This window comes from Passer domesticus, chromosome 1 (assembly GCF_036417665.1).
Source record: "Passer domesticus isolate bPasDom1 chromosome 1, bPasDom1.hap1, whole genome shotgun sequence".
NCBI lineage: Eukaryota > Metazoa > Chordata > Aves > Passeriformes > Passeridae > Passer > Passer domesticus.
In genome coordinates this window covers 122,362,898-122,379,955 of record NC_087474.1, presented here as the reverse complement: position 1 = coordinate 122,379,955, position 17,058 = coordinate 122,362,898, and the positions used below count along the sequence as shown (strand labels likewise).

General features: G+C 34.9%; 1 protein-coding gene across 1 annotated transcript in view; it reads right to left on the bottom strand.

The window, feature by feature from the left end:
* The window catches only part of RP1 (RP1 axonemal microtubule associated), a 205,521-nt gene that overhangs the window by 51,751 nt on the left and 136,712 nt on the right, over nt 1–17,058 (bottom strand). The window contains exons 41-49 of the mRNA XM_064425911.1: nt 16,725–16,879; nt 14,573–14,786; nt 13,077–13,267; nt 11,392–11,602; nt 6,121–6,272; nt 3,279–3,357; nt 1,602–1,733; nt 941–1,122; nt 329–415 (exon numbers count right to left, since the gene is read on the bottom strand). Coding sequence (XP_064281981.1) covers nt 329–415; nt 941–1,122; nt 1,602–1,733; nt 3,279–3,357; nt 6,121–6,272; nt 11,392–11,602; nt 13,077–13,267; nt 14,573–14,786; nt 16,725–16,879 — 1,403 coding nt within the window. The remainder of the gene's footprint in view (nt 1–328; nt 416–940; nt 1,123–1,601; nt 1,734–3,278; nt 3,358–6,120; nt 6,273–11,391; nt 11,603–13,076; nt 13,268–14,572; nt 14,787–16,724; nt 16,880–17,058) is intronic.

Here is a 17,058-nt window from a genome sequence, read left to right as displayed (position 1 = left end):
AATATTATCTTAATTGGCTTCCACAGGTACGTTGGTCTGTATGGAGACTGTCAGTATATCCATGCAGGAATTAACATTTCCTAACACCAGCAGGAAACACTGCCTTCCATGGAAGGATGAACTGTGCGTCACTGCACACCAGTGAAGAGCTTTGGAAATATGCACTTCAGCAGGTGCAAACAAGGTCGAGCTGCCCACAAAGAGATCTGCAAGCTGTAGGCAGTCATCTGTAGATACCAGGTAACTGAGACCATCTGAGTCTCAACAAAAGTTATTTACTGTTATGTTGAAAATTATTGCAAGTTTATATGTGTTATATTTTGAATACCTTGTGAAGTTTAATTCCTCTTCTCAAGGATGGACCACATAACACAAAGGAGATTTTTGTTATATCTCCAATATCACCAGTGGTCAACTGTTAAAAAAAAATAGCAATAATTAACTATAAGTCATCTGCAGCAGTTTGCATGGCATAATTTAAACCCAAAAAAAAAGATGAATACAACTGGTAATAATATCAGTCAATGAGGTCAGTGATAGGATGACAAAGTTCTATTAAGAGTGCAAGTTAATTCAGAGTCACATTTGTATCATAAATTATGTCTATTTTTTACTGAGGGAAATGGTTGCAGAGCATAGGCCAACAAAAGGAAGGAAATGTACAATTGAATTCTATATTTTCAAGGCTAGTTTTTTTCCCCTGACTTAATTCAAAGTTAATGAGGTTTTCCACATCAAATTTGACATTTCCTCAAGAGAGTTTTCCTAAGTGACATGTTTTGGCCCACAAGTGAGAAGTTCTCCAAGCTGTGTTTATTTCAGACACAGACACATAAACATGACAAGCAACCAGTACACATAATGTCATACATATTGTCTACAATTCTTATTTTACTGAAACTATTTGGTAAGACTTGTATGAAGTAGAAAAGAAACCAACCAAAAAGGGAATATCACTTAGATTTTGAACTTTCTGTGCAGGGGATTTCCCTTTTCTTCCAAATGCAACAACTTGAATGTTAGGAATGTCTTCTGGTACTTGTGTGCAGTGCACCCATGTTTGCCATCTTCCTCTACTTTTTGTATCTAAATTTTCCATGGGAAGAGATGCCACAGATGTTTCTGCAGTAAAAGCAGAATATTTAGAGCAATATCAGTTATAAGGCAGTATAAACCAAAAGATTACATTGCCGGGTAGTGCTGGATGTAGCACAGGAAATTCAGCAACAAAGCCACAAACCCCTCATTACTCATGTTAGTCCTGTGGAGGGGAAGAAAACCAGGCCAGTGGCCTCATGGATCCATGTCAGACTCACACAGAAGCCATGCCTCTTCTCTTTGTATTCTTCCCAGGAAAGGAAATGTCCTGCCAGTGGAGAATCTTTCAATACTGTCATTTCAAATTTCTCCATCCCAGGCATAATTTATTTCCCTTTGTTCACAGAAGGCATGATTCACCTTGGTCCAGGCCCATGCCCCTCACCATTGGGGCACCAATGCTAAATTCTTCCTACTGTGTGATGTAACCTCACACCAGATGTGAACTTCACTGCCATGTAGGAGTGATTCAGGGAAATGAAGGACACTTCTGCTTGTATTACCTTTGAGCGGAATTGCGACTTCTACAAAATCTTCCTTGGAGCGTTTATCGATCCATCCATCGTAAAAAAAAACATGCATAGAAAAAGGGTAGAAGACTTCTTTTATATGAATTTTTTCCAAAAACCACCCATCTGATTGAAAATAAACAGGACATTATTAATTTATACCTTTTAAGCAACAAAATATTCTGTGTATGCAGTCACAAGTTTCTACCTTCATCAAATCAATAAAAGGTTTTCTTTTGACAGACTTCTTAAGGAAATAAAACTTCTGAAAATATATTGGCTATGTGTATCTGTTTCTATGTGTTCCACTACACTCCAAAATAGTCAATGTTTTTACAGATCTTGTGAAATTAAATGTAGGGATACATTTGCTGTAATGATTTATTACATCTCAAGGTATGGAAAGGCTTCTGTATGCAATCTCTAAACACAAGAAACACCAAGAGGAAATTATATTATCAATGTCCTAATGGAAAAAGGATCAGGATTTCTATGACATGAGCCACCAGAAAATCCACTCAATCCACAGCTTTCTTTCTGGGGAGATACCACTCTATATAGTAAGGAACAAAGTTTTATCTTGATTTGAAACCATGATTGTTTGGAAATAAAGCTTTTGTAGAGTCAGGTCTCCGAGTCTTGGTAAACTTGATTACACTCCCAGTCTTGCTGAAGTGAATGAAAGTTTGATTGTTCATTTTAGTGTTACCATCTAGGAAATAGTTTCCCGTCCTGTTTTTCTGAGTCCAAGTTTAACCTACAGAGTCATTTTGTAATCTTGGGGTTTTTTAGAAAAGAAGAAGGAACAAGAGACTCAGGTTATCATAGTCTGGAACAGTCATTTCCGTTATCAACATTATCCTGCAGGAGTAAAATACCTGTAGAATCTCTATTCTGCTGTCTTTAAAAAACAATGGGCCAAAATTGCAGCCAAAGGATTGAATAAAATACCAATTCATGACACTCTTTGCTGTGAGTATTTATTTTCAAGAAATAAGCAATTTTTTTTTTAGCTACAATATCTGCTTAGGGTAGGAGTCAGCAGTAGGATGAGAAAAAATGCTGCAGCAATACAGCCCTTTTATCTGCCAGTCAATCTCACACATGCAGGATCCCTTAGAAAAATATTTTGCATGGATTAAAAGGAAAGAACGTGTGGGGCCAGAACAGCCTTTCTTCTGTGTTCAACTTCTCAATCTAATGAACTAATTTTATGTACTTATCTTTACATAGAAGCACCTAACCCTGAAATAAATTCCTTTTTTTGGTTTATCCATCATCTAAAAATGTACAGGAAGATGAAATTTACAAAAGTTTCAAAAGCATGATGGCATACTGCTTCATGAAAAACAAAAGCTTTGTTGACTGTTCTTATAAAAAGATAGAAACTTCAATGGAGAACAACTGCATATATAATTTTATAATTTTACATTGTCACAACATTTTCTTGGACTCCCTTGCACATTTTAGTAAAACCAAGCTGTATCTGGATACTTGACGTGTATAATCCAAAAGAAATAATGAGCAGCAGAAAATGGAAATCAATTTCATATTTTCTAAATTTTTTTAACACTTTCATGTTAAATTTCAGACATTTCTGAAGTACTAGGATCACTTAAGTCTAATGATCTACATCATTATTACCTTACATTAATCAAAAAATTTACCAACCTTTTCTTAGACTTTTAAATCCAACACAAACTTGATTCAACTTGCCAAGGTATACAGATTTGATTTTGAAAATATCCACCTGCAATATGAAAATAATCAAAATTATATTAAACTTAACAGGAGTCTGGTTTTGAGTATTTATCAGTTTAGCCTGGTGTGTCTGATCATTGTTTTGCACCTTGATAGAAGCAAATTTATCTCATCTATGCCTTTTAATTGTGTTTGACTTCATAATTAAATATTATGTACTGTAGCTCATCTTTTCTTATCCAGTTGATATTATGAATTATGCATTTCAGAATGCCTCTGTATTTAGTAGGAAGTATTTTTGGAAAAATCAGATACACACACTAGCAATAAAGTTCTTATTTCTCATACCTTCATGAAAGGAAATAAACAAATCCCAGTGTGTTGAATGTTACTTTGGTCCAGAACCTAACTTGCAATAAACTGATAAATACTAAATGTCTAATAATTCTGAAAATCTGGAGCAATTTAATTTTCACTAAAATTCATAGTTAATTTAGTGGGAATTAGGCATATAAATGGGAATTAAGTAAGTGGTATCTGTGAAGATTTCAACTACTGTGCTTTGGGGATAAAGCTGTCTCCTTGAAATAATTCTGTAATAGGTCAAATTTTTTACATACAACAGACTCAAATGATCAGTAGACTTCATGGAGTATTTCCTTTTTTTCCATACCATAAATCTTCATAATTTATTCACCTTCCTGACTATATATGCTCATCTTCTTCTTTGAACAGTGATCTTCATGATCTCTGGGAAAGTTCACAGAAGTATGTGCACTGACATGTTGCTTAAAATGCATATTCATTGGTTTTTTAATGGGCCTGAAGAAATGAGGTTTGGAAACATACTATTTATGAATGGATTCATCTAATCTTTTGAGAAACCAGCTGCAAAATTAAATCTCTACAGCTAAGACTTTTATTTCATGTGACTTCATGAGTTATTCTGTTGAACACAGAAGCAGTTGTCTGGGGAAGTTGGGTTGAAAATGCAAGTTTGAATGTAACAGTTGGGGACTAGTTTGTGGGTTTGAAAAAAAATAATAAAACCCTTGTTCCCATAGTCACACAGTTCCAGAATTTCAGTGTCTGTAAGAATAATATTGATCAAAAGAATCATCCAGAAAAAAGAGCAATGACTAAAACCAGAGCATTCATCATTTAAGAGTAAATTGGAGTAAAGAGAACTGCAAGAGAGTGAATACCAAAGAGTCACTACTCAAAACCTCTCCTATAAGAAGAAGATTAGGGTCTTATAGCCCAGGATATAGAAAAGCCCTTTAGAATTTCAGAGGAAGGATTTAGCAAGTCTGAACAAGCCTGTTCAAGAACTGACACAGAATCTGGATTATACAGAAAATATCCTTGTGAATTTGCAGATGAGTAGTACTTCAACAGGAATGAGTATTCATAGAAGTCAAGTGCTATTGTTCAGGTTTTTCTCTACAAGTTTTATTCTTGGCAAAAATATAACACATTTTTATAAAATAAAGAGTTTTTTAAAAGGTTGGGACAGTTTGGGTTTTTGAAAGAAACAGGTATCTGTCGCTCTTCCAGTCTGTACTGATACCTTATCCATTGTAGCAGGCAGTCTTGCTGTTCAGATTTCTCTGACACTATCCTTAAGACATACTACACAGGACTATTATCTATCATCATCAAAAAGACTAATCTATACAACTACCTACATGGCTCTTTCAAACAAGATGAGCTCTACTATCCTGTCATTATTTTCAGATTTAACTTGTGACCTCTGAGCTACCAGTTTGATCAGTTCTTAATGAGCATGACATTGGGCATGCATATTCTCTTCCACAACGGAGAAAGAAAATACAGAGGACATAATGACTAAGATCTGGGGATATTTTCATACAAAAACCTTGTATCTTCTAAAACCTTTAAAAATAGTAAGAAAAGCAGATAAAATAAACACAGGTATGTGTAAAGAATAAATGAAGTGTGTATCAAGTATATTTCTCTAGCTTGCTGCACCAGAGAAGATACTACACCAGGCTGGCTAGCAAGAGTGAAATACTCTCTCTCACCCACCCACCCCCCCCCCCCCGCCCCCCCCCACAAAAGAAGATTTAGAAGATTTTCTGGTATTTCATTTCATGATTTCCTTAAAAAAAAAAAAAAAAAAAAGAAAAAAAAAAGAAAAATCCAAGCTGAAATTCTAAACACTGGGATCTAATAGGGTATCAGCTAAACATGTTCTGATTTAAAAGAGATATTTTCTTTTGGTCTGAAGTCTTTTTTAGTTACTTTGTTATTTTGCCAATAACTACTCAAGGAATTACTCTTCTAGGAAAAGCTGTTTAATCTCAAAAAGAAACAATATGTTTACCAAAAAGCAAGAAGTGGGTGGAAAAATTTGAAACATGAAAAACTAAGAGTCTTCTTGGAACACTGACAGTGTTCAGGAAAGTTAACAAGAAAAGTTCATAGACCACTTTAGATGGAGGGGCTACAAATGCAAGTTATCCTACAGAAATGTTATCACTTCTAAAAACAGGCATATTTTTATAAAGCAGTGATGCCTTCCTGGCCTTAAAAGTCTGGAATATTAAAACAGACTCTTAGAGTCCATTTAGTCCAATTCAGAATTAATTTATCACCTTAACTCCTTTACTGTAGCACAATAGTGATGATGCTTAAAAACAATGTATTAGCTATGGAGACAATCATTATATGGCATATAAAACATTAATATTTTCAATACTCTATCCATGAAATGTTTCCTGAAAGTATAAGTTCTAACAAAAAGACTCTCACAGATTCAGTTAATAATAAATTTTCCTCATTATTTTACCTGCCCTCTAGCAAAAGTGATCAGGCTGTTTTTCGAGTTAAGCCATCGCTTCCCTGAGTCACTTTTTTCTCCTTGTATACGAAGATAAACCTCTCCAGTGGCATCTGCCTTCTTCAAGTGTCCCGTGTGCAAATGGATTTCATACTCCACAACTTCATAAAAAATAGACAAAATAAACCCAAAAAGTCAGCAGAAGAAAACACTTATCATCTTGCCTGACACCCACATTATATATCAATTCTTGTACCACCAAGCAAGGTCTTTTCAGTTCTGGTGACACACACATAACCAAAACACATTCTTGCTGCATAACAGGATGGCAATCTAGAGAATATAGATTTGCTCTGCTCTAACACCATTCCCAGAAAATAAGTGCTTCTGGTTGCTGTTTGGGGCACAGGATCTCTTGTGTAATATCCCCTTCCATATAATGTAGGAAATTCCTTTTTAAGAAAAAAAACATACTTGTATTCTCTTCAGAAAGTCTAATTTTTTCTTCCTAAGATTATTGGCTGATATTTCTTGGATTTTCCCTCTCTCTATTTTTATTTATCAGTAGTTAAACCATAATACTATCACAAAGTTCTTAAAATATTTTAATATGAAACAACAATAATGAAGTAAAAATTTCAACATCACCTTTAACACATAAATAGAAAAGCCTCCTGACATTTTGCATCATTCACCAAAGAACCCTCCATTAATGATATAATAGCCCACAAATCCAGGTCAGATAACTGAATTTTGACTTTAAAGGAAAGCGTTCCTGAGTTTCTCAGCTGTGGTCATAGTACAGAGATTAGGAGAGACACCTATGTCCCCTATATGAATCTCCTGGTTCCTTGCCTCTTTTTGTCACAATACATAGGGAAGCGATGCAGATGAGACCAGACTGAATTCATGCCAAAGAAACTTCATGGAAATCTCCTATGTTCACTTTTTAAATGACATATTTCTGCCCCTGAGCTTTTTATGGAAACAAGGAAAAAAGAAACACTTAACAGAAGCAGGTCACAATCTCAATATTCACTCTTATTTGCATCATTTTAACAACAAGGACCCCAGGACAGAATAAGAAAGGCTTTGGGGGAATAGGCTCTATTTTCCTTCTGGTGTTATGTGCTCTAATTCAGATTATAATAGTAAGTATCATTTGCATAGAGTGTTTGTCTGGGCTCATTTGTCTTCTGAGCTGGTACTGTGAATTTAGGAATCTAATTTTGGTGGCTATGTTAGATCCTTATGTAGCCAGCAGGAGAAGGCAGGTGCTATAGAAAACACCTCTGATGGGTTCCCACACATTCTACAGATAAACACTAGAACTCAGGAGTCTAAATTTAGATGGTCTAAATGTTCCTCTGCTTCCAACCACAGGCATAATTTCTTCAGCCTAAGAATAAAAGCTATCCTCTTGTAGCAACACATGCTTGTAAAACACGACTGTCTAATATTTTTATAAGGGCAACATTTTTCTCCACTGTAAAATGTAGAGTGACATTTGGGATGCAGGTGATGAGCAATTGCACATGTACCAAGAATGTATCTGAAAACATTTGTATTATCTCTTGAACTTTTTAAATCACAAACAATAAATTTTTTGTTTTTAAGAACTGAGCAGCCTTAAAATCCAGCGTCTTAGAAGTCCTGAGCTATGTTTGACTACCAAAAATTATCAGCCCTTTCTCCCACAGCCTTCATCACTGTAGCAGTAAAACATTGACAACATCTAGACTACGTGACATTTACATGCTGGAGGAAGTCTTCCAGCCTTACTCTGCCTCCTGTCCCTCCCTGGAACTTGGCTGGCTCTACAATATCTCCTTTCCCAGGCAACTTTTTTGGGCAAGAGAAGGGAGTGGTGCTTTAGACAGACATGAAATCAAGGAGAAACAAAGCACTTTCAGTTTCATAGCTGACAGTACAGGCCAGAGAGCATGGAAAATGCACATTATTCAAGTCTGAAACATATATTTCAGTCTAATGTATAGCATAGGATACATGAATATCTGAGTATACAACCTGGAAATAGCTGGAAATACTGATATTCTCAGTATATTTTATTTCTTCAATCAATTTTTTTCCAAGATAGAAATGGTCTATTTAAGCAAACTGTACATTCTTTAAAAATATTATAATTATGAGAAAGTTCTAGCAGGTTTAAGAATAATTCAATGAACCCAGAAGCTAAAGCTGTCATTTAGTTTTATGCGTAGGTGATAGGAAAACAGGGAGGGGAAAAAAGTGTTCTGAGGATATTTATTTTAAGCTTTTCTTACAGCTCTTTTCACAAGTTGGTGCTATTCATGCTGAGTGTTATAATCAAAAGGTCTGAATTAAAATATTGTGACATCTTATATAGCTATTTCTTTCTATTTCTAAAATAAAAAGGTCCCATAACAAGATTAACGGTTTTAAAGAGTGGGTTGGTATAGACTGTAACATTAATATTTAAAAGGATTTATTAAATAATAAGGGCTCTATAAGCCTGCTAATAAAAGTGTGCTCATGTCAATAAATTTCTGAAATGTATTTATTTCTCTTTTCCTTTTACTTTATGAGGATGATGTCTGTGAAAATCTGTTTGCTTAAATGTAGCTTTGTTTCACTGTAGCACTATTTGCTTCAGGGACTCACCTGGGACTATTTTTTTTAAACAATTTAAACTAAGGACTGAGAAAATCTTTATAATTGATGGTATCACTCATATTTGATGATAAAGAGTTTTCCCAGTAAACCAAGAGTTTTCCCAGCCTGGGGCCCTAACATATCTCTTTCCTTCTTCAGAGGAGTGAAATATGCACAGCCAGGTAAATGACAACATAGCTGCATTAAAGTCAGCACAGCTACACAGACTTGATCTTTCTGGAGTTCCAGATGGTTGAAACTACATGAGCTGTCCAGGTGACACTTTGGTTAGCATTTAGCAAATGGCATTTTGCTTTCAGGGGAGTTGGGATATGAAGTTTCTGTGTTGTTCATTCAGAGTGTTGCCTCGTCCGTGTAACTGGGCCATGGGAGCAGATTTGTTGAAGTCAAGACTACTTGTGTGAATAAGATCAAAATATTTTGGTCCATGTGGCTGGCCACTTCCATGGGGGTAGATGAGAAAGCACAGTGCTCATCACATTTTTACTGCTTTTGTCCATTAATATTCGAATCACTAATATACAGACCCATGAGCTCAGCTTAGAAATGTATGTGGTGTTTCTGCTGAGTCGGTGCTTTCAGCTGAATCTGCTGAATCTATTGATGCATAATTTAGAGCTGAGTGTTGTCACAGAAAATATTTACTATTAATGTTCCACTATTTAAGGGAAATAAAAGTATACAAGTATCCCCTGTGGAAGGAGTCATAACAGAAAGGAGATGTTGGGAAATGGGGTAAAAGTTTTTAGGCTGAATTAAAGAACATTCTGATTGTGTTCTGTATGAACAGCATACCCCAACAACAAAAATCTACTAAGACAAGGTATTCTGTTCAAGCTTTTCATTCTTTGTCTCTTCCCAATCCTATTTAGAAAAAATCTCTTTCAGATGTAAGCCAACATATTGCAAAACTGAAAGCAATCACCTAATTCTCATTTAAAAAGGAAACAAAACCCCATAAAGATAGGAGAGTAATACATATTATTTTTATTATTATTTTGTATTAATTTCTTGTGTGTGTGTCTATAAATAAAACCAAAATATAACAAAGAAGAAATTTTAGATTGAAATTTTAGATTTGGACCACAAAGAATAAAAGTGGTATTAACACTTCCAGTTGTAAATCAGTGGACTGCAAAAAATGGTTTGTGAGAAACTTTCTAGGTTGGTAGACATTCCCATCTAAACACTATTTTTTGAGAGAGAGCATATACATTTCTTTTCCCAGAAATTTTCCAAGCAAAACACCCTACATTTCTAATATACCTCAATAATTAATTACTTTATCTATCAGAATAATGCTTTCAGACAGCCTGTCTGATTGGCTCTTAGCACAATAGAGGTTTTGAGAGGTGTATTCTAGAATTTTAACTTTTTAAAATTTTTGTACTTTTTATAGGCAGTAAAAAATTCAGCAAGTTTGAATTCAGAAAATAATTGTTCATATTTACAGTCCTTCTCACTTTTTCTTAAATAAATTAGGGAAATAAGGCCTTTTTATTAGGTCTGGAGTTGCTATATTCCTGATATGTTGGATATATTACATCCAACACTCAATGTTTTTTGAATCTGATGGATCAAAAGTCTAAAATGGTAAGATTTTTCAGTGCATGAATACAAGGTGACAATTTTTTTTAATTATGCAAACCCACACAAAACCAGAAATTTAAAGGGTCTTCTCTGTTTCTTTCAAGTTTCAACTTTGTTAGATGAAATATTTAGGAAACTCTATTTAGAGAATGGTCTGCAAAAGTTCATGTGATCTATTTTATTTCTTTTTCTGGGCTGCTTCCATCTTTTTCTATTAGTTTCCATCGAAGCAGAACACTCTTTTTACTATAGCCTCTAGCAATAAACCTCTTAACTGGCACTAAAAACCTCAATATATGATCTTTACTCTCTCCATCAATCCTCTTTATTCTAATGAGCTGAATAAATGGGAAGCTTGTCCTTAAGTACTAGTGATCAAGTTATCAGTATACAATTGGTTGTTCCAGGGGAAGTGGTTGGAGGTGGTTGGCAGAAATCACTTCATTATCTCTCTAGCATCATATCAGCCAGATATGACAGCAGAGAAACATGCAACTTAATGTGTATTTTTGTAGAATATCACTTGCTGTGCTATGAATTTCTCATTGACATCAATAAAACACTAGCTTAATTGAAATTCTTGACTATCTCTTTGCTGGCTAACTGTGTGGCATTTTAAAAATTCCACCTTTGTGGCGCAGGGGGTCTGCAGTTCTTTCCTTCTTTACTTTGTTTCTAGATCACATACATCTCTTTGTGAATAGGAAGAGACTAATAGTAGATTACATTTTGTACTCATCTTCAGCTCACATAGCATTAATTTGAAGAGAAAATAAATAATCAAGAGTTAAAACTGGAACATCATCTACTGTGAAAGGAGCCAAATACTGTGTTTGGTGTCATCAGTTAGAGCATCTCTCATAATCCTCATACCAATGATTTCTCTTTTGTGGTAAACGAATGTGCAAAACCATCACATACCTTAATATCAAATTCTTATGGAAATCTTCACACAGTATTTTTGGCCCAAAAGAGATATATTGCTATTCCAGAGACAGATCCTGACCCCAGCAATAAAAAAAGGACATAGCTTACCAGGCAAAGGCTCCTGATCTGCATAGAGAGCTGGCAGCTCCACACATTTGTCTTCCTTAGGGTTGAACCAGCAGTCAAAAGCTAAATACATCTCTTCCTTTGTGCCTGTGTGCTTCAGATGAAGTAAATCTAAGTGCCATGGCTGTTTTAGCTCACTGTGTGGGCCGGTTACCTGAACTTTGTATATTGAGCCAATACCTGCCAGTTCATCCTGTGTGAGGAGAAAGAGAAGATGAATGGATCTCATTTCAATTGTGCCAGAACAAGTGTAGTTGGCAGCTGTATGCAACAGTTGAACAAACTTCAGTAGTTAAAAAATGGGGCAGATTTATAACCAGTACTATTTTTCTAATCAACTTTACTAATTTCTAGTCAATACAAAATTTATTTAAAAACATGAATGAGGAGATGGAAGGCCTGAGGTCTGATATTAAGGAGCAAGCAATGGCAGTCACTGCTGAAATATGTACACAGAACAAGGCACAGTAGATTATTTTCAGGCACAGAAGATTTAGCCAATTTTTAAAATTTTGGACACTATTGGAAGTATTTCTTACAAGAATAAAAATTATGCAATTATTTATAAATTTGAAAGAAAGCTAATCCAGCTTTGACAAACATCCAAAAGATCATCCTCACTCTAGATCATAGAAGTTGAACATTAAAGCCTTGCATTCATACTTGAGAAAAAAAACAATCTAGTTCTACTGGGAATAATGCACCATCTCTAGGGCATACCATTGCTTGAGTAGGTGAAAGCAGAGGAGGCCTTAGATATTATAATTAGTGGTTTAAAAATTTTTTTTTCACTGTAAGGAAAAAAAGGGAGAAAAGAAATGTTGTGTTTTCCTACTAAATATTTCATGGATTCTTTCCCCTGCTCTTTCATTTTAGATATGCTCAGATAGTAGAAGTCCATGTGGCCTGACTTAGCCTTTCCTCTGACAGGGCACTTCCATCTACATACTATTTTTTTTTGTATTTACCAGAGGTTCTTGGAAATAACTCAAAAAAGCCCTCTGAGTACTCCTCATTTTGTATCATGTTTGTGGTGAGTCTAGTCTGCTTAGTTCCTCTTTCACTAAAGAAAAGAGTAGCATCAAAATACAGCAAATGATTTCTTTAGCTCAATTATAAAATTCAATTCATTAAGAAGAAAAATGAAGAGACAATAAATAACAGGGGGAAAAGAGAAACCATACTAGAAATACCAGTTCAGAGAAACTGATGGCAGGGATGAATAAATTACATGAGAGAGAAAAGAGAAAAATTAACCTTCTGTGCATTTAATCTCATTTATGATTCTTCCTTCTCTATCATGAGCCCCAAAAGCTCTACAGTATCCCATGGCATATTGTATGCTTACAAATTGCTGATTTTTGTGAGATCAACAAAGCCTGTAAATCAGTACCTGCCTCGTGCTATACACCGTGATGTGCACCAAGGGACCAATTCACTCACTTAAACATTCTCAGTATGAGACACTGGGAGAATTTGCTCATTCAAAAACCATTGTTCATGTGTTGCTACCTACAAATAAAAATGATGATCTGTGCCAAACTACACAGAGGACTTAAAAATCAATTTGGTAGTTTAGTTTAAAGAAACAATTTATCTCAGAATTAAGTGGATTATTGGCTACATGATTCGGAGGCTTTTCTTGCAACAGAGAAAGGTTGAAGTACTTTGATCTGAATTGCTTTTCCTGTGACTTGAAGTGGCAACTTTTTGTGACTCAGGTTTCCGTAGAAGATAAAAGAAAGGCATATTGGATCCTCTTCAGCACTCAAGTCAGATCCAGTGATATCCATTAGCCAGGAACCTGATGACTTCATGTTGATTTCAGGCAGTTTAGGACTAAGAGTCGACCTTCTACCTTTAAAAATTATCAAAGAGAAAGGAAAGATGACAGCATGAGAGAATGGCATAATCTAGCAGGATCACAGCCTTTGCAGTACACAAACAAAGCTCTTCTTGCAGGTTATGTTGTATCTATAGCAACTGCTCACTAAGAATAACACATCAATATCTTTATTATATTTTTTTGTGAAGAATTTAGAAGCTTAATCCTCTTTCTGTGTTTAAAATTTAGTTTCAATGGCATTTTTTGATGCCAATGTGTTTTCCTTGTCATGTTTGGAAGTAATGGCTAAGAGAATATTCAGTCACCTTTTAGAGGTCTAAGTAATTGTTCTTTAAAAAGCAATCAGTGTTACTAAAGCAAATTTATCATTTAAGAGCATGTAGCCATATGTAGCATGTAAGTACCTAATGCAAAATGAACAATTCTAATGAACTTTCCTTGTCACCAGATGTTACCAAGCAAAATAATAGGTGTTTTAATAGTGTGAGACTGACAGGTAACCTATAATAAACACACAAAATTATTTGCCAGATGCTCAGAAGATCAATATCACTATCTGCCTCTCTTTTTCTTCATTAATGGTTGTAATTCTTCATTTTCGTTCTGTTTTAACCAGTCTAGGCAAAGTGAAAAGGATTTCATGAAGAGGAACAGCTCAGGAAAATGTACTTTCTACAACTCAGAAAAACCACACCACTGAATCAAAGACATCTTGTGTCTTACTTCCTCTGCACAAAGTTCTGTAGTTCATTTCCTTTGCATCGGATTCTTTTCACAGGATTGAAGGGAGAAATCTTTTACTACTTCTGAATGAGTAAAGGCCCTGCTGTACGTGTTCTTTTGCCAAACACATCCAGGTTTAGATTTGTGCAAATCATGGCATAGTTGTAGGTGTGAAGTGAGCAGAAATGAGCATAACAGAACTGCTGCTTTGTGCTGTGGAATACTCTCACAGGCAAAGTCTAGACTCATTTCACTGAAGTAATTTTTCTTTAGATTTCAAATGACATTCTAGGCCAAAAAATAGTGCACAAAATTTAAGCTATTTATCCCCATGAGGTGCACATCCTAAGCTTGGCTGTTTATCTCTCATTGAAATGTGCTGTGTTTAATTTGGAAGGCAGGTGTTCCATATGCAACACATTGAGAAGACAGAATTATACTAACTTTGACCTTACCAGATGTGGCACTGCTATAACGCTAAGCTCAAACTGAAAATTCACATTTTCAATAAAAGAAGGATACTACTGACATCTAAATGAGCTGCAGTCAAATACACGTATATAAAAATGGTCAGGTCAGTTTTGCAGAACTTACCAACTGTTACAATCTCACAAACAGTCTCACATAAACCCAGATGAGTATCGAGCCAATTCCACAGTGGAAAGACCCATTCTTTGTCTGAATCTTGTGATTCCCTGACTGTTACCATCTTGAGGTACATCCCCGCCCCGTAGCCTTCTCCATCATGACCTATGACCACTTTTTGCAAATGACTCAGACATACAGCTTCCACCAAAAATGAATCCACCTGCAAAACAGGGAAATACTTAATAACACGGAATTTGGACTTGAAGTTCAGGGAGGATATAGGCCTGAATTCATCTGAGAATTCAAAATTTTTGGAGTCTGATTCTTTGTAAAGTTTAACATAGCATCTCTCTGCTGAATCTGAGAAAGCACACACTGATTAGAGATAACATTTAATCTTATATTCATCATTAATGATGCATTTTAATTTCATTTGATCTTGGTCAATATGTATCACTGCATCAATCATTTCATATTACATGAAAATCTATATACCTCAACTTTCTGACAGTCAGTTATGATAAAATTTTGATTCTAATGAAGTTTCTATATTTCAGATATCTAGTTTCTAAAGCTTATACAAGTCTAGTATATTAATATACATATTAATAGTTCTAAACAAAAGTTAAACATCTAAAGAGTGTTTTTACTCCAAGATAGCTTTATAATTCTTCTCCAGTAATCAGAACACTTGACTTTTTTCTTTCCTTACAAAATGAAAATGATTGTGGAGCAAATTGAGAAGGGAGGATATTAAAATGAAAGTGAAGAGTAAAATATGAGAGATGGGAAGGGAAGCAGAATGGAGAAGGCAGAGAAAGACATGAGAGAAGTAAACACAAGTGGCAGTAGATCAGAAAAAGAAAAGAGATCAGAAAAACGAGATAAGTAAAAATAAGAAATGCAAAGAAAGAAATTGTATGCCCCACTAAATATTTGTAAGTCAGATATTCTGCATAAGGCCCAGCCAGGGGCCAGATGGATGTCATGGGAACTGCTAAAGGTTAGAAAGTTATGAACAACTGGAGTTTGAACAGCAATGTCTATGAATATAATTAACACCATAATTCAAATAAAAGAATTCAGTAGTAGGAACTAACTAAATTGGAGATCAAAACAATTAAAAAAACAAGATATTAGAAAGCTCATCTCTAAAAGAATACAGTAGTTGCCAAAGTCCTATGTGTTGTCCCTATTACTTTTTAAATAAAATATTGGAGAAGCAAGCATATTTTCTGCTACTAATATTGACATATAACAAAAAGATCTTTTTTTTCTAATAGCAGTCAGAACCCAGCAGCAGATTGTGAGCAGAAATCATAAACTTCATTAATTAAGATATTTTAGGAAATAAATCCATGTATGAACATAAATTAAAATAATTACAATATAGTGCTGTCTTCTGTATACAGGCATGGTTCTGAGAAATACACAGAAATTAAATTTAGAAATTCTCTCAGTTCATTACTGATTCCACTTTTACCAGAACAAGTGCTGTGGTAATTATCTAATAAAATTATTTCACAGAAATCTAAGCCTCTCCTTGACAGTGGACAGTTTTGCATGAGTTTTTTCAAATGTCCTTTTCAAATGTCAGTGAGTGAATGTCTAATTCACAAGAGAAGAATTTTATTTATCTGGAAACACTAGGTTTATTTGCATTCTTTTTCTAAGTGGAATTTTTATTTCTTGTCTGAACTTGCTGATATTGAGTTGGTGTTTCAGAGTGGGATTGTGATTTCAGAAACACCATAGACTGCAAAAGTCTCATGGAAATTTTTGTAATTTATTTTTCACTGATTTTTATCTTTTTTACTCTCTGTTCTGTCTTAAGTTTGGAACAGGAGAAGTCAGAAGCATGATCACAGACTTTCTCCCCACAAATCTGCTTTGTATTGCTCATGTGAAGCCTTTATTGCCATGTGGGTATGTTCTTGTACAGGAAATAAATAATACTGGCATTGGTCTATTGTGAATATCTGGAAGATAGATTCTGTGAATGTTTCCAAACTCTTGCCTATGTATTGCAGGGTAGATGTGGCTGATAAGCTCACATGCAATCAGAATACATCTAGTAGATATATTCTGAGCAGGCATTAAGCTATATTTAATGCAGTGCTAACCCCTGCACATTTAAGACTGTAGTTGGTGCCATTACCTTATTTCTTTGAAATTTTCTTCCCTTCATTAGAGATGTATGAAGTTTCCTCACACCTGTGTCCCCTCTTTTGCCATAGAGAGTGATATAAACATTTGCAAAAGTCCCTGCTCCCCAGCGGTCACCAATATGTACAGAAACAACATACTTATAGACTGTGCAAAAAGAAAATAAAAAATTAAATTAAATTTAAAGCTGATTAAATACAAGCTGTACTTAAAATAAAACAGCAACACTGAATATTTAGTAAGACTGACTTTTTTTTTTTATTTATTTCTGTGGCTACAAAAAAATCTGCCACACAGTGAATGAAATGATCAGGTTACTCTTCATG